The sequence below is a fragment of the Neopsephotus bourkii genome, unplaced genomic scaffold (assembly GCF_033783945.1).
Source record: "Neopsephotus bourkii isolate Nb327-2 ecotype Australia unplaced genomic scaffold, CSIRO-AGI_Nbou_v1 NB_245, whole genome shotgun sequence".
In the NCBI taxonomy this organism is placed as follows: Eukaryota; Metazoa; Chordata; class Aves; order Psittaciformes; family Psittacidae; genus Neopsephotus; species Neopsephotus bourkii.
Genome location: NW_026900755.1, coordinates 1,427,091 through 1,451,116, shown reverse-complemented (window position 1 = coordinate 1,451,116; position 24,026 = coordinate 1,427,091). Strand labels below are relative to the sequence as shown.

The following is a 24,026-nucleotide window of genomic DNA, read 5'->3' as shown; positions in this document are numbered from 1 at the left end:
AGGAGGGCTTACTCCGAAAGTTCAATTTATCATTCCTTTTTCATTTGTATACTGATGAAATGTTTTTAATAGTAATAATACAGGTCTGTTGATTTTTCTAACTAGCAACACAAATTTGTAATTACTTTTTGTTAGATATTAGAATCATAGAACCATAGAATGGTTAGGGTTGGAAAGGGCCTTAAGATCATCAAGTTCCAACCCTCCTGCCATGGGCAGGGAGACCTCACACTCAACCGTCTCACCCAAGGCTCTGTCCAACCTGGCCTTGAATGTCAGAGAGGAATTAGTATAAATGTTTTTAATATACTGTCTCAAGAAGCTGAATGGTCCACCACAGCCTGGCTCATTTAGAAAGCCCAGTTTTACTTCCAGTCTGTGTCAAATTTTACAAAAATGTCTTTTCCTTTACATATAACATGAAATATTTTAAAATATTTAAAATAATGCTTTCAACTCTGAAAATACATGTGTTTCACTGCAACCAAGAACAATGACTATGTAAAAAATATAAAAGGCATAGTTAATACCCTGAGTGACTGCGACTTAAATTGTCTGTATCAACACCATTTCAAATTCTGCTTCTTTATTCTGTGCAGATTATCTAGAAAAGTGGTTTAATGGCAATTGCAAACACACTTATAGCCATTATGTGTATTATAACCAGTTATGGCAAATGGTTTTCAGTTTTGGAGTCCCCAGTATCTCATAAATATTGAACAAACTGCAGGATTAATGTAAATTTTGTATTTTAAATTGTTCTTCTTCAGCAGTGTAATCTTTAAAAATAATAACTTCCTTTGTTTGCAATTTACAGACAGTTAAATTTAGTTCCTGGACAGAAGGTTCTTTGATGTAAATTGCCTAAGACAGCTCATAATAACGTTGCTTGGTGTTTTTCAGGCACAGTAGGAAAGGCACCAACAATACAAGCCAGCAAAAGTCCTGGGGGCTTTGGTGTTCAGGTCTCTGCAAATCAGAAAAACAAGCTGAATGACCCTGGAGGTGGTTCTTTCAGGTAAAAAAATAAAAAATAACGAGAAAAATGAGGGGGGTGGGGTGGGGTGTGCTTGGGGGGAATCTTAAATATAAAATAGAATTTAGAATTGGCTTAACACCAGAGGGCAGTGTTTTACAATAATTCCTGCCTTTTCTTACTATTATTGGGTGACAATTTGCTCACTTAGTTCTATTTTAAAAAGAAGGAGGGGGTCACGACATATCTTGAGGATTTTTCCCTAAATGCACTTTTTAATGTTTATTAAAGCCTTCAGTTCTGTGGGTTATAATAAAACTTCTGGTAAAGGGAATCGTGTGTATGAAGTTTTTAAAAAATACATGGGTGGTTTCATTCTATCAGATTCTAACATTCATATGGAATGTATCTTGCTGAGAAGGTGCTGAGTGTGACGAGAAGGCGTCCTGTTGTTAAGCTTCTGCAGCTATGCCCTTATCAGCATAGAGAAAATACTGTATGGGTTTGTTTTGTTGTTGGTTGTTTTTTTTAGTAGTTGTGTTTGGGTTTTTGTGTTGGTTTTTTTTTTTAGGTTTTTTTTGGTGGTTTGGTTTGGTTTTTTGTTTCATTTTTATTTGTTTGTTTGCTTGGGTGGGTTTTTTGATGTGTGCTTGTGACTGTGTGTAGGATTGTTGTTCCTGGTTGTAAAGAGAAGACATCGTATATATTCTTCACGTGCTTACCCTTCAGTAGCAGAGGTTGGGGCATTCTGTGGGTCCCTGTATTAACCAGGTGATGCAAAGGTTCAGCAAAGTAGCATTGATGCATTGAGTTGCTACACCAGCTCTATTGTACTTCAGATATTTTTTTAATATGTATTTCGATAGTTTTACTTTTTGTAGTGAAAAGCTAGTCTTATGTTTACTGCACTTTGCTTATGCTATCATAATTTTAATTTTTTTCCACTGATAAAAGTACGCTTTATTTGTGTTTCAACATTTTCTTTCTTTGTTAAATGACAAAGTGTTCTTAGATTTTCATATTCTGTATTTCTTATGTTGCTCTGACATCATCAAACCAGTAATTAATTTTCAGGCTTATGCTTTCACAGGTGAAGTAGAAGAGAATTTGTAGCTCTTTGAAACAGCTCTGCTTTGAGGCATGTCAGCATTGCAACTAATAGTGGTAGTACTTAGTATTAATCTAGAAGCAAAATCATTCAATTTTTTATTTTCCAATGCTTTTGCCTCCCACTGAGTATTTAAATGATTTAAAATGTCTGTTGGGTTCAATTGTACTGTCTTAATAAGTATTTTTTATGTTTGTAAGCAACATGAACATTTATTCTTCGTTAGTACAGCTTTCAATTTTACATATACCAAAAGGGACAGCATTTTTTTTTAACTGGATGTTGTAAACTGTGCCAGGATTGATTCTTGCATTCACTTAGTTTATACATAGAATATATTAGGTTAGCTGGAATTGTTAATTTTCCCTTGGGGAGAAGCAAATGCTCAAGGCACTGATTGATAAATCAATAAATCTTTAGTGAGTTTGGTAAATAAGCTGTCAAGGGTGTATGTCATTTTTCCTCTAGAGAACAAATTTTAGTCAGAATGAATGTGTTTGTTTCCTTGCATTGTTTTCTCCTTCAAAATAGTAAAACACAAAGCTGCATTTAAATAAGTCCATAAAATTGCAAGGATTTATTAAACAGCAGCAAAGATCAAGCTTTTTCTTGATATCTTAACAAAGAATTTAGTTGTTTGCATATTTGCATTTCAACCCCTAACCTTTCCTGAGGACAAATAGATGTCTGACTATTAAGCCTAAAGGCACAGAGCTGGAAATCTGTATTAATCCTCTGAATGCTGACTAGTTTTCCTCAGCATTCCCAGCGTGTGTGAAGAATGTGTTTTTAGCCAGAAGGCAAACTGGCATCTAAAGCAAAGCAAGAATTTTGAAAAATAGTTGTGTTATGTATAAATTTATTTTGCCCTTAGTGTTTTATTATTGCATATTTGTTTCATTATTTTATATTCTGCTTTCTTTAAAATAACTTACTTGAGCTTTTCACTTTTGTGAGCAAAATCTTGGTCACTAGAAATGGAAATGTGAACTTTATTTTCAGTTTCCTCTGTTCTGGACTGTGGAAAATAGAAGAAAGAATTACATAAAAGCAATGAGGAATTTTGCAAATTACAGCTTAACCTTTAATGTCAGTATTTATTAATGAACTCTACCGGATATTATAGTAGCTGTTTTATGAAGCAGAGTTTTCAACCCAGAACTTCTGTAACATAAAGTTGTTGTATTGATGAATTACTGTCACTTTTTGGTATTAAAGTTTGTTGTTGCTGAATTCTTTAGAGAGCTACAGACATATTCCATCTAGTTGACCTTTCAACGCTGTTAATATTTGAGGATGCAAATTTGAATTGTTTTTTATATTTTTTTGTTTCGTTTACAGTAAAGATCCAGACTTGTGCTTGTACCATAAGAGGTTTCCATAGTCCAGAGAAATGAACATACTGACATAATCTACCATTGACAACAGTGAAAGTAGCAAACTGTCAAAGTAATTATTAGCCATACTTCAGACTGTGGCCAATGTAAAGAACTAGTGGAAACATTTTTACTCCCTGATACTAGGTCGCAGTAGTTTCAGATGGAAGGGACCTTGGGAGGTCAACTAGTCTAACTTCTGACTCAGGGCAGGTTTGATCAGGGACTGGCCAGACTACGTATCTCCTAGGATGGAAATACTGTGTTTGTACTCTTGTATTATTCTCCCACTTCCTAACTGTATTGAATAAGGCTCAGTGGCATTACATGTGCAATGAGGCAAGAAGCGGACAGAACCATTCTTAATGTGTTATGGACAACTGTGCAAATACGTTGTTTTTCCTTTCTTATTTTCAGATAAGGTTATTTTTTGTAATTGCACAAATGTTTTCAATGCAGAAGAGAGGGGGAGGTATGTCACAAGAGGTAGAATGCAGGAGGAGAGCTCAGCTCTTAGCCTATTTTAAGATGTAGCTTGTGTTTGGAAGGAGTTTGAGAAACCATGCTCTCTTAAAAATAGCATGTATGTCAGAATGTTAGATTTATCCCATAAGACTTGGAATTTAATCCAGTAAAAAACCCTAGAAATAATTACTGAGACAATGTAATTAGCGTGAGCACAGTAATACACACCAAGAAACATAAAATTGTTAAATACTGTTCTGGGATGAAAAGGGAAAGATAGACATTAATCGTCAATCTAGACGACCACTGGATGGCATCTTTGTTCCACAGGATGACTTCTGAAAACTCAACTGGACTTAAAAGTTGACTTTTATAGGAAACAGTTTTGGAAGAATGCCAGCCCTCTTAACCTATAAATGTGTATGTGTGTTTCAGTATCCAAATCCAAGCTTTTACTCATGATGAAGTTCCTCAAAGTCGAAAATAATATATTGGTAGTTTTTCCCTTTAGACTGAAAAAATTTTAGTCCCAACTATGCTTAAAACATATTTATTTTCCATTAAACATTAAAAATTGCTTTCCAAAACATTAGGAAAAAAAATGTACTCACATTAGATTGCTAGTTTAAGATGGAAGAAAATTATTCTTTCCAGCAGTTAGTAATGATGATTATAAGTGCAGTTGCATTGATTTTTGGTAATTTCATTGGAATCCTGGTTTGTGCTCAAATTAATTGTGTGGTTTTATTTCAGGCAATATTTGTTTATTTATAGCATGTTCTCAGACCTATACTCTGAATTAAAATCAGAATAGTGAAAATGCGAAACAAAAGGAAGGTAAAAGATAAATTCTATTTCTCTGTTATCAAGTAAAAGTAGAGATAAGTATAAACTTTTAAAAATTGTTTTCTTGAAATCAAGAGTGCGATCTTGATTTTTGTATGGATGTTTGCTTGAAGATGAAGTTCTGGGCTTAATTCTGTTTTCCAGTAGCTTCTTCTATCTTATATAGTTTCAAGTTTGATTTATGAGAACTTCCTTTTTACTGAATTTGGTTTTGCTGCGGTTTAAAAGGCCTGATGGATTTGGCCTTGTTAGTCCTGGGTAGGTTACCTTGGGTGATGCTCTTTCTGTTTTGAGTGCTGAGGTTTTTAACCTCCCAAAATCTTAGTTTTCCCCCTTTGTTCAGCCTTAGTTCCTGTTTTTCATTTATAGTTAGAATCTTTTGAACTTGTCAGTGAAATATTTAAATCATTGTTAATTGATATGTGGCTAAGTGCATTTATCAGCTGTGGTATTTGGGGGCAGTTTCACAACTGGTTGGACAAGGCAGAAGAGTGGTTTAGTCATCCATGCGCTGAATGCGTAGGAGCCCAGTTTCTCCATGGCAGCTCCTGTGTCCCTCCTATGAGTGTCATATACATACCATGGGAAATGTGAAAGTGAAAATCCTTTAGACTCCTCATGAAAACTGTCAAGTTGGGAGATCAATTTTGTTATATTGTCCTAAGGAATTTCACTCTTAGAGAAGAAATCATATGCTTATCAATCATTGAAAAATTTTCCATTTTTTGCCTCAGTTGTTAAGTACGCTTATCTAGGTTTATATGAACAAAAGTCCCTTCTTGAAAAAATCCAGTATCTAAAAAAACATAGAAGTCTTCCACCAGAATGGACTGCTGTAGTGCAGATATCAAGGAAGGTGTAGAAGGGGACAGATTTCTAGATTTGTCTCATTTTGTCCTTACTTGTAGCTTTTGGTTTTGACTGTAGACATTGAACTTGTAACAAGCGACAGAAAGTATTCTAGGATTGCATCTATGTAATGTTTTGGTTTTTTAAATCTTTCAAATTAAGCTTTTATTCGTTTGCTTTATGCAGTAGTTGGAGTCTGGACTTGGATGTATGTGAGTCTTTTCATATTTATAGTCTCTAACGTTGTGTAATTGCTTCTAGAATATGCTGAAATAGTGTTCATGTCAGTAACAGTCCTAAACAGAATGTGCTGAAAAACAGATGGTTATTTTCACAGTTACGAGTCATACCTCATAAAGGTAAAAGATGCTTGGAAGATACAGGTATGGAAACTCAGATTTGGCAGTGTACTTCCTCAAGCTTCCTGTTAGGAAGGCTATTGTAGGGCAAACAAGTGAAGTCCTGCTATCATCTTCTCAAAGTGGTATTTGAGAAGATGATAGCATCTAATTTTTCTAAGACTACTTGACATATTCAGCCAATTGTTGCATGTTGCCGTGGAAAGTACCAGTGCACATTGAAACCACACTTGGAACCCAAACATACCCAAGAACTCATTGTGGTCAAAGAATCTTTCCTTACTATTGGTGTCCATTTTGATAGGAATTTGTGAAATAATGCAGTATTCCAAATTCATGTTCTTTCTTTTAATGTCTGTGGGGTTTTTATTTATTATTTTACTTCTAGTTTTCAGCATAAAAAGAATAGCCAAATGCTGTGTCTTTAGTGGTGATCATTGCCTGACCATCCTGGTTTCATTAATATTACTAACTCTCAGATGAAGAAAGGACACTTCAGTCACACCTTCTGGTACAGACAGATTGTCCGGCTTCTAAAATTTTCCTAATACAATCAAAGAAATACTTAGTTATTTCTGAATCCTAGAATATGTTCTATAAAAACAGAGAACGTGGTGGTTGTGCTCAAGGTGACCCAGCCACTGGGCATGTTGCAGTGATTATTTCTTGCGAAGCAGTTAATCACAAAATGAATGTACCACATTCAGAATTATTTTGTCTGTTTATTATCATAGAGATGATGATGACATCAATGATGTTGCCTCTATGGCTGGTGTTAATGAAGAAAGTGCCCGCATTTTGGCTGCCAATTCTGACTTGGTTGGAACTCAGATACAGTCCTGTAAAGATGAGCCGTTTCTTGCTGCTATACCTCTACATAAACGCATACTTGAAATTGGTGAGAACCGTGTCCTTTCCTTTTGATAGTGTTTCCTTTGGAATAAATGAGTATGCTTAGCATTTAAGATTGTTTTTTTAGGAGTTTCATTACTTGATCTTGTATTACTAAACTTTCAAGGTTTTTTGTGATAAAAGTCACTTAATTATGTCACATTGAAAAAAAAAAAGTATACTGGTGCTTTTAAACATGCTTTCCCTCTGTTTTTATATCCAAGGATCTCAAAGCTCTTTGCAAACATTAATTATTTCTCACAATCCTCCTTCATGTTTTACACATGAGAAGATTGAAAGAGAGAGGTAAAGTAAGTAGTACAGGTCACAGAGGACACCTGTGAATAACATTTAACAGAATGTTGAATTTGTCTGTCAAAATTTTATTTCACTGTGCAAACCAGTTATATCTTAACATGTGCATGTATTTAAGTTGTGATTTTCACATAGCTTTTTTTTGTTTGTTTGTTTGTTTGTTTTCCCAAAGAAAGGTGTGTTTATTTGTCCTGGTGATAAAAGTGTATTTATTTGTTCTGCTATTTGAAAACAGAAGTTAAAAACCAGTGGAAAATTAACTCATCACTATTAGTGATATTTTAAGGTTTGTAAGTATCCTCAGAATGTATTTAATATGACATACTTAATGTACTGTGTATGTTCTAGTACCTAAATACATCTTTTTCAACACGATTTTGGTAATATTTTCAGAGCTATCAGTGTCTTTAGATGCTAAGCTCAGAATCTGTAAGGGTGTGATTCATGTATTTCTTTTAGAACTATGCTTGTATCACTGGTAAAATTTTTAGGGATCTAGTAATTTTAAAGATAGAAAAATCTTGTTACAAATCAGTACCGTTGGGTTTTTATGTTATGTGGTTACTTCTGAAATGTTGTGTTGTGTTCATTGAATTAATGGAAGTCTTTTTCATATTGCAGTTGCAGGTAAAGTTTTTCACTAGCTTATTGTCAAGCTTCATTCTTGGACTTTAACTAGTGCCCTTTTAAGTTCTAGGAGAAGTAAATTATTTTGCATGCTGTAGTTACTAGGTTGCAATGGTGCGATGATGGCATTATGTGATATTATCTGGGAAGGCGTATGCACAGCATTCTGTGAGATGGTTCACCACCACCTGAGAGAGGAAGCCATCAAGGTTTCAATTAAACTTGAGTAACTGTTGTGCAGAGTGCTCACACAATAGATAATAATGGTGTAAGGAAACAAAAAGGAAGCAGACATAAAACTGTTATAAGAATGGGAAATCAGTAATAAATTTGCCATATAAGCCTTAATGAACTGTCTGGGTGTAACAATTGCTGCACAACATGAAGCTGTAATTACAAGTGCAGGACTTAAAGGAATCTGTACATACTTTAAGAGCCACAGAATCCATCACTCTATTCATCACTGCCTTTTGGGGTTTACTCCTCTGAGGAACAAATCCCCATGGCTGTTTTTGAAGCTTTATTGGCTTTGATAATTGAAATGAAACTTTCAAAGCTTTTAAAAGCAGCTGCAGGGATTTACTTCTCAAAAGCAGTGAATCCAGAAGAGCGGCCACTCCTACTGATCTCCTGAAGCCACTTTTAGAGCTTTATTTTGGCTTTACATGAAGCCTTTTATAGTTTTGAAAGTGGCTGTGGGGTTCACTAGTGGCTTCTATCTGGGATCTGTGGCCCTTGAGGAGAGAATTCCTTCAGCTGGTTTTGAAGTTTTAGAAGCTTCGTTTTCACTGTGTGTGGCCAGATTTGTTGTTTGCATAGGACCACACACAAATGTAGTAGTTTGTGCTACTGGGCACTTAAAATAACGACACTGTAAGGTCATGACAAAACTCAGTCTTACCATATGTTGCTGTGCCTAGACACACGAAGGCTAAGCAAAGGAGGCTGTGACCTTCTCAAGCACACTGGGAAAAAGAATGTTGTGTGAGTCTTCATTCTTCTGTTTTTGTTAAGCCTGTTGACAAATGACATAAAATACATTGTTTCTTCTTACTTTTACCTGAATAGGGCTTAAACAGACTTTATTTTCTACCTTTAAGTCTATTCATACTTAATCACTTCAGTTTTAGGGCACGCTTTTAATGTTTTAGTAAAAGAGATTTGTGGTATGTACAATAATAGGAAACTGCTCTTCTTTCTTTCTCAGAAGCTAGATCTTTCAAGTTTTCTGTAATATTAATCTCCTTCTCTTTTCTGAGTAAGAGCTCTGTCGAGCAACTCAGTAGTGTTCCCCAAAGGCTGTTTCAGAGATTGTGCTCCCATTCACTAGAGTCGGAATATAAACTGCTAAAGTAAGAGCAGATGCTGTTCAGTCTTTGGCAGTAACCACCAGCCAGATGCCTCAAAGTTACAGTGAAAGAGGTTTCCTAATATATTGTACATTCCTACCTCTACTGTAACTTTGTAGTGTTATCATCCAAATGTTACTTTAAATCTTAATGACCAATGTTATTATTGATCCTTTTAAATGGAAGAAGTAACTGAAATGTAATTCATGCAAAGATATTCATTCACTTCCCACATGCTTCCTTATCCAATTCTGTATCTCGTCTTTGGCTGGTAATCACTGCCACTTGTTCATGTAGGAAGACAGGGCTATGACTGTTACAAATGCTTTGATGCAAAATCAAGTGGGTATTTCTTAGCAGATAATGGTGGGCGTTTTTTTTTGCAATTTCATTCAGGATCATAAAACTTTAAACCCTGATCTTTCTACATGACAGCACAGTACAATGAAACATATGCAGAGTTGTAAGGCTTTTGTTTCTCTTTTTGGGAAGCTGGGAGGCAGAGTTTGAAGTTCGTCATGCATGTGCGTTCTGATGTCCATATAAACTTCCGAGGTCTTTAACTCTGTTACTAAAATGGGTAGTATTTCTTTAAAGGGCAAGCTAAGTCAATTGGACGCTCACAAATAAGTAATGCTGAAAAATCCTAGCTTTTTAATGTGGTTTTATGGGAAAGAAACAAGAAAAATAACTTTCGTAATTATTTCACCTTTATTCGTTTGTAAGGTGTTTTTTTTTGTGGGTAAGAATGGTGTATTAGTTAAGTTTTAGAAGCTGGTTTGTGACATGCTGTTTTCGCTGTTTACCAAAAGGGGCGACACTTCAATGAATAAAATAATTTGACTTACTAGGTTGTTTTTAAGCTAACAGTTTCCTCTGGTTTGTACCAACCTTGTGAAAATGGAATTTTTTTGGCTCAGGAATTACTTTGTTACAGCATTGTTTCTCAGAGCAGGTAAGAATTAGGATGCATTATATTTTATATTTAGTATTCAATAGTAGTGAAAGGGCATATGGAAGGATGGGATAAAAACTGACCTATTTTATATTGCCTGCTAGCTAAATCCGTGGAAAAGGGAATAGCTATGTTATGTATTTTTCTGAGAAGTCTATTGACTGGGATTTGGTGGTCTCTAGAACACCCAGGAGTGGTTTCAAAAAGCTTGCTTTATGTTTTGTGGTAAACCATGCGTGATATTCTCACAACCTCAGAATCTGCAGCAGTTTATTAATTCCCACAGCTTTTGTTTTAATTCTGATTTTTTTTTTTTTTCTACAACCAGATGATGCCATTTTGCTTTTATTGGCTATCCCGAAAATGTCACAACTTGTGGAGAATCTTAACCGTAAATTAGCTGTCTTAATGTAGTAATAATGAAATTCAAGTTAGGCATACTGTATTCGTTGACATAGCTTAGTTTTTTTCTCTCTCTTCACTTTCAGTGTTCTACACCCTATTTTTCTACTTCATTTTTTATGGTTACAGAGCACTAGCTAAATAGAATAATTACAAATGTGAAATTCTAAGAAATGTGGGACTGGCTTGGCCATACTGAGTACATTTTAACTGTCCATCTTATATTTTCCAAATTCTTTTTACCTAAGTATGTATGAAAAAAGTGTATTGGTGGATCATCAATTACATTTTTATTTTACATTCATTTGGAATTATTTTTACACCTGCATTAGGAAATCTTTTTTTTCTGTTGTGTGATTTTATGAAATACTTCATTTATGTCTGGTTTCTAGCCTTGTTATAAACTTCCTTTGGAAAAATGCTGTTACATTGTCAACACAGCATACACCTGCAACATTTCCTGTCACAATATTAGTACTAGATTCCCTTGTTTCATCCAAATAGAGTTAGGCAAGAACACATATAGTGGTGCAGGCCAGTTATTACGAAGTTTGAAAGTGTGCTGATGAATCCAAATTCTGCTAGTCCAGTCGTTAAAAAAGGCCTGCAGTCTTTCTTGAAACAGCTTCAGAGAAGCTTGGCTTGAAAGAATTAAGCCACTGTCTCTGTTAACCTAACAGTTATAGTGTTAGGCTCAACATAATTTATAGCTTTACATGTGATACATTTTTTTAAGTCAGTCTGAAGTATTGATAATTGTTCTGCCTTCTCTCTTCTGTCATACTTGAATTGCATGTCTGCTGTAAAAATGCATGTTAAAACATAAGGAAATAGCTTATGTTTTTTCTGTATTGTGGAATGTACTGAATATGCTATGTGGCATCACAGTGGCAGCCCAGTTGTATGCATGCATGTGTATATATTGTAAATAAATAATTTGAATACTCTAGAGGACATTTTATGTTGCTAAACCATCTAAAAATTGATTGGGATATCATTCATGAAACCAAGCCAGTAGATTTCAGAGCTTCTATTTAAACCATTTGTTACTAGTTTAATAAGAGTCGTTCTGTCACCCTGCTTCATCTGTTTGTCAACAGTTGTGCTTATGTTTGAATGAGATGAAACTGCACTATTGATGATTGTTCTTTCATATACAGAGCAGTTCTAACATGAAAGTACACTTCTCTGGTTGGTTTACTTTAGAGAGTTTTTATAGCTGCTTATATTACAGCTGTGGGTTCTGAAATTCTGAGCTATTGTATTGACTGTGAATGTAATCTTTTGTTTTCACTGCACTTTTTGTTGATGTGACTTGGTAATTTTCATTGTTGACTTAACTTTTTATCCACGAGTTGATTTGTCTTTAAACTGAAACATTCTTTTAAGATCAGTTTTTCTACCAGCATCTTTCTATCAGGGTGATCTCCTTAAATGCTTCTGGACATAACTGTTGATTGTGTTTGGAGGTAGTTCTAACACGTACTTGTTCATAAGCGTAGTATTTTGAAGTTGTACACTGTCCTAGTGACCCTAATGCCCGTGGCAGGGGGTTGGAGCTAGATGATCTCAAGCCCTAACTGTTCTATGATTCTGTGGTTCTGTCTTAGTATCAGCAGCAGTATTGCCAAATAAACATAACCAGTAAGTATTTCAGCAGAATGTTAAACTGTATTGTTCTTTCTTTAATAGGTCCATGATCAGACTTCCTGTTTTACACGATGTCCCAACATGTGTTGGAATGATAACTTCAGTACCACCTGAGAGCTTGGAGTCTGCCTTTCTGTGAAAGGTAGGGCAGCTTCTGTTCAATATTTTTTGTGTATTTCTAAGGTTTTCTTTTTATTAATCTTACTGGTTCTGCAACACTACAGAATCAGAGTCATGCTTTCAACAGTATCACCTTTAAGTGCCAGAACTGGTGTTATTTCATCAAACAGTAATTTCTCAAATTAAATTTAGATCTGTTCAAAATATGATTATTTATAAAAATGAAGCTGTTTCAGGCATCATTTTCGAAGGTTTTACTCCAGTTGAACTGAGAGTGTGAACATAATACTTGCTCCCAGAAATATTTGGAGAGTTCAAGGTTTGTTTTCACCATAATACCTTGCTTCTGTTTTATGAATGTAGTGGAAGAGCCTTCTTGTAAAGGTCTTGCTATTTCTGGAAGGCAGTTCCGGCCTTTAGGGCCTACCAAAATATGTTGCCCAGTCTCAAAATAAGTTTATATCTGGGAATTGAATGGCTTAAAGATCTTGGCCTCTCTGCAAAGGAGAGCAAAATTAAGGTCATCATTCTGTGGGGATACATTCTCTACCAGTTTAATTTATAAAGTCCATCTCATAAAGAGATTTCTGGTAATACATGCTGGATGTAAAATAAGAACAATAAAAAGAAAACCTTAGAGAACCATTCAATATTGTAATAAAGCTGACTTACCTTATCGCTATAGGCAAACTCCATGCTCTAGAGGTGGTACTAATGTCCCTAACTCTCAACACATGTTGGAACATCTTTGTGGAGGAGGAAGTCATTGATCAGTGAGCAGCATCTTCAAGGATGTAAGGGGGAAAAGTAAAAGGTAATATATTTTGAAGTGTATTGAAATGATTGTTCATTATGTTTATTTGGCAATACTGCTGTTCATACTAAGGTCGTAATGTTTTAGTTTCTTGCATTTATTAGAAGTATTGAAAACCTCATAAACTTCACTTTAGTCTTTCCTTCCCATGAGTTTGAATGGAATTTGTTAGCCTCCTTCATGTCACTGAGTCTACTGCATATAAAGTCCAGATTCTACTGTAGCTCATTGCCAATTTGACTGGGGTTTTTGGGCTTTTTTTTTTTTTCAGTGGTTATGACATGGAGAGAGTTTGTGTGTAGTTTAACCAGTTTTGCAGTGTCCAGTGTTCAGTAAGCCACAGACAAATGTTGTAAAGTGTAAAACTGGTGCAAATAAATTCCACTGGTAATGAAAGGGTATTCGGTTTTGGGAAGTAGCTGTAACACCGGAGGTTGTGCTAGATAAGGTACCACAATCTATTCTTGTACAATAATTTCGATGTGCAACTTCAGTGTCAACTATTGTAAACTAAAGCTATGTATTTTAACAAAATCAAATGACCATGTCTGATCTGAATAAACTTTGTAGTGGAGGATGATCCAGCGATGCACCGATTTGGTGTTAATGAATTTGGCAAAATTTCCTGATCTTGACAATTTTCCTTCTAATCATGGACATACAGAGGTGAAGATGCTGACATTTTAAAATTCAGGTTGAGGTCTTTGGTCTACCCTTCTGGTATCCTTCATAATTTCCTTTCTGGCTGACACATCCGTAAGATGACCCTCATGTTGAGGGTTATCATCTGCCTGGGTATCGTCTGGCTGGCATCAGGCTTGTAGTGAACAGTATGCTACTAAGAGGACTTCTGTAGTGACAGTGAGGCAGTTTCTCTGGTGGGGAGAAGAGGGAGGAAAATCTGCATTGTTTGCAGAAGTTGCTATAAAAGAGCAGCCGCATACAGGTGGGTTCATATACTTGGTATTTTTTTTATCCTCATGTGGATGTGATTGAGAGCGTGTTCTGTTACTGTGATGACTATGCTACAGGATGCTGACATTTGTGCCTTTACGCATGTTTGTCATCTCTGACATTCTTACAGCAGTTCTCCATCTTTGTCTCACCGGACATTTTTTTGTAATCGTGTGCTTTGTACTCTAAGCCTGAGGTCCTGTAATGGTTTAGTATCTACTGATCTTGGGTTTTGCCCAAGAAGTACATTCTTCTAGCGTGCATGAAAACACGTAAGAGCTAAATCCCCAGATAACAACTTCCCTGTTGCTTTCATAAGGACTCTTAACTGGCATCGTTGCCATATTAGTTCTTTCTCATCTCGTCCCTCTAACAATCTCTTGATTTGGCTCTGTAGTGAGTACCCAAACAAAAGTGCACTGAAGCATGTACTATTATTCATAAAAACAGAGAACATATTTTCCAGTTCTGCACAGTAACTCTGTGTTTATTCTTGAATGTTCTTGAATGTTTTTGGAGACACTTGTTATATTGTATTATATTTTTGTATGGGGAAAACTAAGATTAAAAAAAAAAGTCCTGGTACTGTAATTTGTATATTCTCATTTGACTTGTTGAGACCTGCACCTGTTTCAGTTCTCATCCCTCCTCTTTTACATTTTACATTTTACATTTTCTTCACACTGTGCTGATGGTGCAGCACAGGTTACTGGGCTCATGGGATAGGATCTGAATGTATTTCCCAAAGGTTCTTTGACATTTCAGTTACTTCTTTTTAATAACTTCATCACCTTCCCGTTTTTTTAGGATACATGTGCAATTGCACAAAACTAATCTTAAAGAGGAGTTGTTAAAGGAGAAGGAATTAAACATCAAAATTAAGGATGTTTCCTTAGTGCATTGAGATCCTGAATTTGGAGAAACTAGGTAATATGAACTTTAGTTACAGAAAAAATAGGGAAAAGATCATTAGTAATAGCTTCTGATCCTTCAGAGTTTACACTTTTTTTTTTGTCCTCTCTGATGGAGCTGTAAAGCTTCCTTGCTATCTGAATATCAAACACTCTCTTCTCCTAGATGCACTGTTTATATGTTCACACTTTCATGATTTGTGGCAACTCCTTCCATTTTCTAGGCTTCCACATACCTATACATAATGTTGTTTGGTGAATAGCTTGGTTCTGTTTCAGAAAAACCACTAGGGATAATAAAAGGATTCTTTAGGGATGATTAATAGCTACCTTTCAGCTGCTTAATTGTCTGGGTTAGAGACAGAATTTTGGAAACTGGATTGTCTGGTTACATATATTTTAAGTCAGACCTCTTCTCAAATTAGTACTTTCTTTTTGCCAAAAAGTATGAATTATGTGTGGGTTTCCCCGACTTACCCATCTGATTGAAAATTCTTAGGGAAGTGAAATCTTTTATTTAATTTTTTTTTCTTCTGTCATTCTTGCATGCCTTTCATAAAAAAAAAAAAAAAAGCCATTGATTATATAAGTAGGGTTAAGTAGGATTCTTGAGAAGTTCTTTTTCTACTTGATAAATTATTTTTTTCCTGCCTCAGATTCCACCAACTTGCATAAGAGATCTGAATTGGCTCAGAAAATAAGATCAGACATTTTGGCCTGTGTTAGACATAGATTTTGCATGGATCTAACTATTTCTCTGGTTCTCTCGTGTTAAAATAATTACACCAGTATGTATGACCCCCATTTTTCTGCTTTACCCTGTGCAAGAATTAGGGATACAAAATTAAATTAGAAGGTAAAAGTTAAAAAAAAAAAAAAAGGGTGGGTTGGTTTTTTTTTGGTTTTGTTTCTTTGCCAGGAGGGTAGTGAAGTTATGGGACTCTGTTTTAAGATGCTGCAGATTCAAAACTTCTCTTGAAAAATTGATAGGAGGTAAATTCCATCCTGACCTAATAGAGAGGATAGATAAGATCCTCTAACCTTGGAGTGTCCTAGGCAATATATTGTCACACGATTACCACTGCACACTTTTTACTGGTCTTCCAGCAGCATTTCCTCTTCTGCTGCCAGAGAAGGGATGAGAAACTGTATTATCCAGTGTATATTTCTTGTTCAATACTGTAATTCGTAACTATTTATTGTAGTTAGTGCTAAGTTAAATCCACTATAGTATTGAAAACAAGCTTTATGAGTGGTTTTGTACCAGTGTGTTCATACTACAAAGTTTTGAGTCTTGGTTAAATCTTCCTTTACTAAAATAATTTGGTTAGCATTTTCTGTGGAGGGAGAAGGAGAAGGGAGTATTAAAATCTATGTATCATTTATTAAGAATTTTTATTCCTTTAGGTTGCATTCCAATTGTATATCTGATTATCTTTTTTCTGCTCTGTCTTGCGCTGAAAATTGTTATGTTTTTTGAGGATTTTAATCTCTAAATTTGGGATTTCTTAATTGATCTTTAAAGAGCAGATGATTTTTCACCAGTTTCTCAATTTCACAAGATGTTTCCTGGGGAATTGTCTCAAGGTGATTGTTCTGAAGCATAGAACAAATACTACATCCACCCAGCAAGTTAGAATTCTCAAGACCTCCCATGAGGGTAGCTTTTATCCTATGAGAGGAGAAATCATAGAATGGTTTGGGTTGGAAAGAACCTTAAGATCATCTAGTTCCAGCTCCCCTGCCATGGACACCTCATACTAAACCATGTCACCCAGGGCTTTGTCAAACCTGGCCTTGAGCGTTTACCACTTCTTCGAGCGACGTGTTCTGATGCCCCACCATGCACGCTCACAGTTCAGTGTTCTTTTACAAAGAAGATTACTGAAGTAGTTGATGTTGGGTCTTCTGTTATTTTGTAAATTACAGTTACATGGTGCTAAGTCATTTTCTTTTAACAAAGTCAGTTTGTTACCTATGAGTGTGAACTGGTAGTGTTGAAAAGTTTTACAAAAACTTTCCCATCCCAGTTTGGGCTGGTTTGGAGCTATGCAATATGTCTTGGCCTTCTGCCCCTCACAGGGGGCTGCTGAATTTTACCTGCTAGAGGGAATCATTTACCAAATCTCAAATCACTTGGCACTGATTCTCTCTAGCTTGGCAGGAAATAATCTGTAGCTTTTGGCTTCCCTAAATTCACTCGAGGTTGTAGGTTCCTTGGAGACGTCTGCGCAAATGAGTTCATTTGGATTAACTGTTTTTGTGAAGAGAGCAACTAAAGTTTTATGGTTTATCCTTCCTTCATTCTGTCTTCCAGCCCCAGACAGGCTTAATGGTACAGCAAGTCAATGTTTATTTAATTATTTATGCATTCAGCTAGAAAGACTTAAAGTGAAGCTTTTAGTTAAAGGACTGAAAACAGAAACATCCCCTGTTCTGTAGCTTAGTATTAAAGGTGAGGCTTTCCCTTTGATAGCAGTATGAGTGCTATATGGGAGATGTACCCTGTTCTTAAGTAGCACCTGATTAGGTTGTGGCAAGTTCAGTAATTACAGATTGTGGCTCCCCAGGATCTCAAGAGCTCTTAGTACTAGAGTTGTTCTGCCTTTGTGCCTCATCAACCTGATAATTAAATGCTGTTGCTCAGTTTAGGACTATTAATGCAATAATTTTAGACAAAGTACCTATAGCTTATGTTGGTTTCATGACCTTCTTTCTGTAGAGACCACATATGATATGTCTTAGGGCATAGAAATACCTAGTTTCTAACTAGAAGTTTCTAGTTTTAGGTGTACTGGTGTCTCCCCCATATTTTTTCAGCTGTTAGTCCCTGGAAGTTCCTGTGTAGTGTAAGTCTTGAACAGTGACTACTTAGCTGATCACATATTTAATTGCATCTAATTTTAGAGATTAAGACATTTTGAATATCTCACTGCTGACAACTACAGCAGATCTGTAAAGTCATTAGTTGCCCTTATGCTGCAAGTCCTGTAAAACTCTACCAGTTCTGTTGGGATTAAAAGAGGAACAGGGATCAAGCCTACAGCTGGAGATGCAATCCAAGACACAGCCTAGTACTTGTTGTGCTGTGGGGATGAGATAGGTAGATATGACCAGATGCATCTTTGTTGCATTATTCTACATCTGATGTCATTGAGGTTAAATAAAAGTTTAAACAAATCGTGTTCCAGATTCATGAACTTTCCTGATTTGTTTCCATTAGGTAGTATGCAGGCCATCTGTAATAGCAGAAGAGGTCTAGACCTAAGAAGCCTGGTTCCAGTTGCACTTTGGGCCAGTATTTCCTGCATAGAACTATAGCATGAATAAGTTCTTTAAGAAATTGCTCCTGGTTTTAAGATGATAGTAGAGAGTGCTTTCTCCATTTCTTCTGCCTGACCTGTGATTAGGGCAAATAGAGACTAATTATGCATTCTCCAAATGTCTTTGTTGAAGGACAAGACAAATTCAAGCCCTAAATGCATGCTGTTTAACTGTTTAAAACCAGTTCTTCAGGGTTTTTCTGTTTTAAGTGTAAACGTAAAGACATTTTATATACAGGCACTCAATAATTTATCACATCAATAATCAGTCAGACCTGATGTTTTACAAATAATTTTTTATCTTTGATCTCAGTCCTGTCAGTCCTCTTAAAGTATAAATTATTAAAGTAACTTTTTGATTCTTTGAAAGCCTATCTGCAAAGATGGTATTTTTCTTCTGCTTCTCAAATAGGGCAGTACTCTTCTTACGATTTAGTTCAGTTTGTTTGATCAATAAAATATAATTAAACTTTTAAAGTGCAGCAAAGCGAGTACCTTTCAGGTATCTAAGCAGATGATAGCACTCAGAATTTTCACTTCTTGGGACCTGAAAGTTTTCAATGACAAGGTTTAGGTGCTTTTATGTTTGTAAAAAACAATCTCGTGCTAGTGACACATATGCCAATATCAGAATAATATTGCTGAATGTTTTTTCCCCTCAAGGTTTTTGGAACTTACATACAAGTTCTAACTTTATAGAAACTCTGTTGCAATATCTCAAACTTTTAACTAGACTATAGTTTATTTGCAGCAAAAAAACTCCAAAACTTACACTTCCTTTGCATGCCATCTTGTATACTGTAGATCTTTATTAAATGTTGATTGAACCGTGGTTTGCTATTAAAGTCTTCAAACATGTAATAAAAATTCTTATGTAGGTAGGCTTTATCATGTTGTTCATCATGTAAGTATTTGGCAGATTAGAAATTTGCTTAGTTTGGGGGTATTGATTTGTTATCCTTCATGTTTCTCATATAGGATAGTGTGACTCAACTGACTGCTTTTTTGTTGATTTTGATGCCTTTGGTAATGTGTTGAAACTGAGTCATGCCACGAAGAATTGAAGTGTTCATGCAAACAGTCATCAATTCTTGATGGTCTTGTACAGCTCTAGTGTAGCAGAGATCTGGCGAGAACACTTGAATGAAGAATGTGACCTTAGTTATGTCTTTAAAAATATAAAACCTCAAATTCAAGTGGGGAGAATGGTGAAAATTATTGCTTGGAGCATTGCTTTGCTCTAGCTTAATTTTTCTTTTTATCCTTGATGATGTTTTTTATCATAGCTCTAGGAAAAGTTCAGAATTGTATTGCTAAAGCAATTTTAAGAACTTGAAGCATATACTTGTTATCAAAAATGTCTACATTTAACAAATGTGTTATTTAGAAGCAAGCAACTTTTTTCAAATTATACATATTTTTATGTTTTACTTTTTAAGTGTATGGCTCCTTCTGTTTTAAATGAATTTTGGTCTTAAAACTACAAATTAAGAGGGCCACATTATTGAGCTGAAAGTACATTAAGGAGGTCACCTAAAAGTCAGAAAAAAGTTCAACTTTTATTACAGTATCACAGTATGTTAGAGATGGGAAGGGACATCAAAAGATCATCTAGTCCAATCCCCCTGCCGGAGCAGGAACACCTAGATAAGGTTACACGGGAACGTGTCCAGGCGGGTCTTGAATGTCTCCAAAGAAGGAGATTCCACAACCTCCCTGGGCAGCCTGTTCCAGTGTTCCGTCACCCTCACTGAGAAGAAGTTTCTTCTCAGGTTTAAGTGGAACCTCTTGTGTTCCAATTTGTACCCATTTCCCCTTGTCCTTTCATTGTTTGCCACTGAGAAGAGCCTGGCTCCATCCTCGTGACACTCCCCCTTTATATATTTATATACACTAATAAGGTCACCCCTCAATCTCCTCTTCTCCAAACTATAGAGACCCAGCTCCCTCAGTCTTTCCTCATAAGGGAGATGCTCCACTCCCTTAATCATCTTAGTTGCCCTGCGCTGGACTCTCTCCAGCAGGTCCCTGTCCTTCTTAAACTGAGGGGCCCAGAACTGGACACAATATTCCAGATGAGGTCTCACCAGGGCCGAGTAGAGGGGAAGGAGGACCTCTCTCGACCTACTAACCACCCCCCTTCTAATACACCCCAGGATGCCATTGGCCTTCTTGGCCACAAGGGCACAGTGTCGGCTCATGGTCACCCTGTCGTCCACCAGGACCCCCAGGTCCCTCTCCCCTACACTGCTCTCTAACAGGTCGTTCCCCAATCTATACTGGAACCTGGGGTTGTTCCTGCCCAGATGCAGGACTCTACACTTTCCCTTGTTATATTTCATCAAGTTATTCCCCGCCCAACCCTCCAGCCTGTCCAGGTCTCTCTGGATGGCAGCACAGCCTTCTGGCGTGTCGGCCACTCCTCCCAGCTTAGTGTCATCAGCAAACTTGCTGATAGTACACTCAATACCCTCATCTAAATCGTTGATGAATATATTAAATAATACTGGTCCCAGTACCGACCCTTGAGGCACTCCACTAGTTACAGGCCTCCAACTAGACTCCGCCCCATAGACTATTAACTAAAGACAGATTGTAGCAGTTTGTTGGTAGAACTAAGGTGGGAGGTTTTTTATTTAATCCTGATTTTCTCTTCAGGTTTTATATTTCTGTATATATGTAAGTGCAAATATTATGACTTACTATTGCATTGGTCAGATGGTGCGATTAAGACTGGAATCCAGAATGCTAGGACCTAAATAAAAATACCTGTAGATGAAGCCACTGTCTAGTGAACTGGTGCCTTCCCAAGCATCTAGTGACCTGGATGCCTTCCCAAGCACAGATGAGATTGATAATTTTCCCATCCTTGCCCCAGATGTAATTCAGCTATTGAAGTAGGGTGCCAAATCGTCATGTAGGGTACAGCTTTGGTATGCACCCTGCTTCTGACACCTTATGCTAACAGGGTTTTAACTAATGTTATTTATAGCAGGGAAGGGGTGATGATGCTTCCACACAGGATAAATGTTGTGCATTACAAGCTGACTTTTTAAAAAAGTATCTTTTTGGGTTTTTTGTAGTCTGGCTTCTTGACACTAATTCATTTTTTTGGGGAAAATTTGTTTTGTATTCTTTCTGAGCCTGTTTTCCAAAGAAAACTGGCTTTAAATGATTGAACATTCTATTCATCTGCCTTCTCTATCCCTTCAGGTAACTTTTGAATCCATTGATAAATCAGCAGCTAGATAGCTCCTCCGTGTGTCCCAGTTGAGGGGGAAATGAACCTTTTCTTTGTTTTGCTTGGCTGCCAATCAGTGCTGTCGTACAGACTACTCAGGCTGTCCTCAGGCTGAGCAGGCTGTGCTCAGCTAGCAAGCTGGACAAATATGTACTAGGAGGCATGCCAGGGGGTGATCCTAGATGTATGAGGGAGCTGGGGCATTGTGCAGTAAGGAACATAGGAGGAAATTGGAGCTATGCAGGAGGACAGGGATCATGGAATCGCTCAGGTTGGAAGAGAACTTGAGTGGTCATCTAGCTCAACCTTTTACATTAAGCTGGGTCAATGTTAAATACAGCCAGGGCTGCTTAGGGCATTGTCTGGCTGAGTCTTAAAAGCCTGGAAGTTATGAGAGTCTACAACTTTTTTGTGCAAAGTGTGCCAATACATAATCATCTTCATAATGAGGAATGCTTCTCCATATGCAGTCAGAACCTCTGCTGTTTCAGTTTATGAATTTCTTTCTTTCAGGGATCCTCAATAAAGAGTCTGGCTCAGTCTTCTCAATGACCTCTCCATTAACACTTCTCTCGGCTAAAGAACCCTCAGATCATCCTCATATAAGTCATGTGGTCCAACCCCATAACTGTCTTGGTGACTTCTGGGGATTTAAGTGTTTTCAAGGCTTGTACAGGGTGACCCAAAATTGATTGCAGTATTCTAGATGTGGGCTGAGTTTAAAGGAATAATTTGTTCCCTTGATATACTGGTTACTGTTGATCTACCATTTTGCTGTTGATACAGATTACTGTGCTGTTAGTCTTTGTTGTTGCCAGGATGCACTGTTGAATCCTGGTTAGCCTCCTGACCACCAGACTCTCATGTGCTTTCCATTAGTGCTGCGGCTCTGATAGGAAGCTCATAGCCCATATTGTGGCATAGAGTTAATTGCTTTGCATTTGTCCTTCTAGAATTTCATGAAGTTCGGTTGGGTGCTCATCAGGTCCTTCTGACCAGCATCGCCCAGTGTGGTGCCAGCTGCAGACTTGATGGGGGTACTTTGTGTCTTCCCCCTCCAGGTTCCTGAGACATATATAAAAAAAGGAGAAGTCCCAGCACACACTCCTGAGGGACTACATTTATAACTGGCCTCCGGGTAGTTTTCTGAACTTTAAAATACTGTGTTGAGGGGTTTCAGGAGTAGAAAGTTACTGGGATATTGAAAAGGCTGATGATAAGGATATAGGACAAGAATCTTTAGGAACCAGTCATCTCGGTGAATAGTCCCTTGATTATGGGTGAATTTCTCATGAGCTGAATAAGCGACAAACCATATAATAGTTGAATTTACTTAGAACAAAAGTCTTTAAAATTAGGAAAACCTTTATTGTGGAAAGCCCAAAGTGGTGATAGTTCAACTGTGTGTGTGTTCAGTTTGGTAGCTGCAGTTACACTGCTGAAATTCAAAGAATCATTATTTTAACAATTACTCTTTCATACCCTTACCTGGAATACTTGGCAGAATATTTCATCTCAAACCTGTTTTCTGGATACTAGTTAATTAAATTTCCCTTCTTACTTGCGTTTTACTTTTCAGACTATGGTTTTTTGTTTGATAGCTTTGCTTACACATCTTTGCATAATAGAGTGGTGCATGCTCAAGTAAGCCTTGATATTGCAAGTCTGACTTGGACAAATAGCTAGTACCAATATGAATAGTCTTACCGACTTCAAGGACTTAATTTGCATGAATAACAGTTGCAGCGCGGGGATCTGAATGTGTATGTCTGCTTTCCATTACACGTTCAGCTCTCAGCAACTTCAGCGGAGTGCCATCTCTATTACAGGAGACAAATTGGGCTTCAAGGAAGATGTAATTTCTTTCCACAATAAAGCAGAAATCAGTTAAAAAGCGTATGTGCATATTGCTAAAATCCTTCAGGTAATGTGTGCAGTGTGGAGTTGGTGGTGGCTTAAGTTAGCTGAAGAGATAATTTTGTTAATGACTCTTTGAAGTTGTTAATGTCGGAATTACATGGCATAGGGCGCTGGGAAGAGCGGGAATGGCGTGCTGTAGTGATGCAGTAAAGCACGCATTGAAGTAGACACCGCGGACCAGAAGATGGAGGGGAGACGGGCGAGGAAGGGCCGCGGTATCCATGACCGCGCCAGGCTGTCGGCGTTACCTCAGCGGGGCCGCCGCAGCGCCCCCAGCCGGCGGTGACTGCACCCGCCTCCCCGCCCCGTTGATGGAGCGGCCGCAGCCCGGCGCTGACAGAAGCCCAGGGTGATGGTGAATGCTGCCAGCTCGCCTCAGATCACATCATGGAAATAACAGACGTGTACATCCCCGTAAGACCGCTGCTCACTTGTTCGCCCTCATTTTTTTAGACGTGTGACGGTTTCTTGCTCTTGAATTTGGCCACAAAATGCCTCTCAAAACAAATACTCGTTCTTAAACCTCTCAGGTTTGTATGAGGTCGGGGAACCCTCCCGCACACGAGGATTACTTT

The 24,026-nt window shown here is 37.2% G+C and overlaps 1 protein-coding gene across 8 annotated transcripts in view; it reads left to right on the top strand.

The window, feature by feature from the left end:
- The window catches only part of LOC133208204 (transcription initiation factor TFIID subunit 4-like), a 248,593-nt gene that overhangs the window by 40,532 nt on the left and 184,035 nt on the right, over positions 1-24,026 (top strand). For 4 of the 8 annotated variants that reach the window (XM_061345915.1, XM_061345914.1, XM_061345913.1 and 1 more), the window contains exons 9-10: positions 904-1,018; positions 6,714-6,877. In XM_061345915.1, coding sequence (XP_061201899.1) covers positions 904-1,018; positions 6,714-6,877 — 279 coding nt within the window. Of the gene's footprint in view, positions 1-903; positions 1,019-6,713; positions 6,878-12,210; positions 12,311-12,973; positions 13,103-19,268; positions 19,657-24,026 lie in introns of those variants that run through there. The other 4 variants (XR_009724289.1, XR_009724291.1, XR_009724288.1 and 1 more) reach the window with 3 other exon arrangements.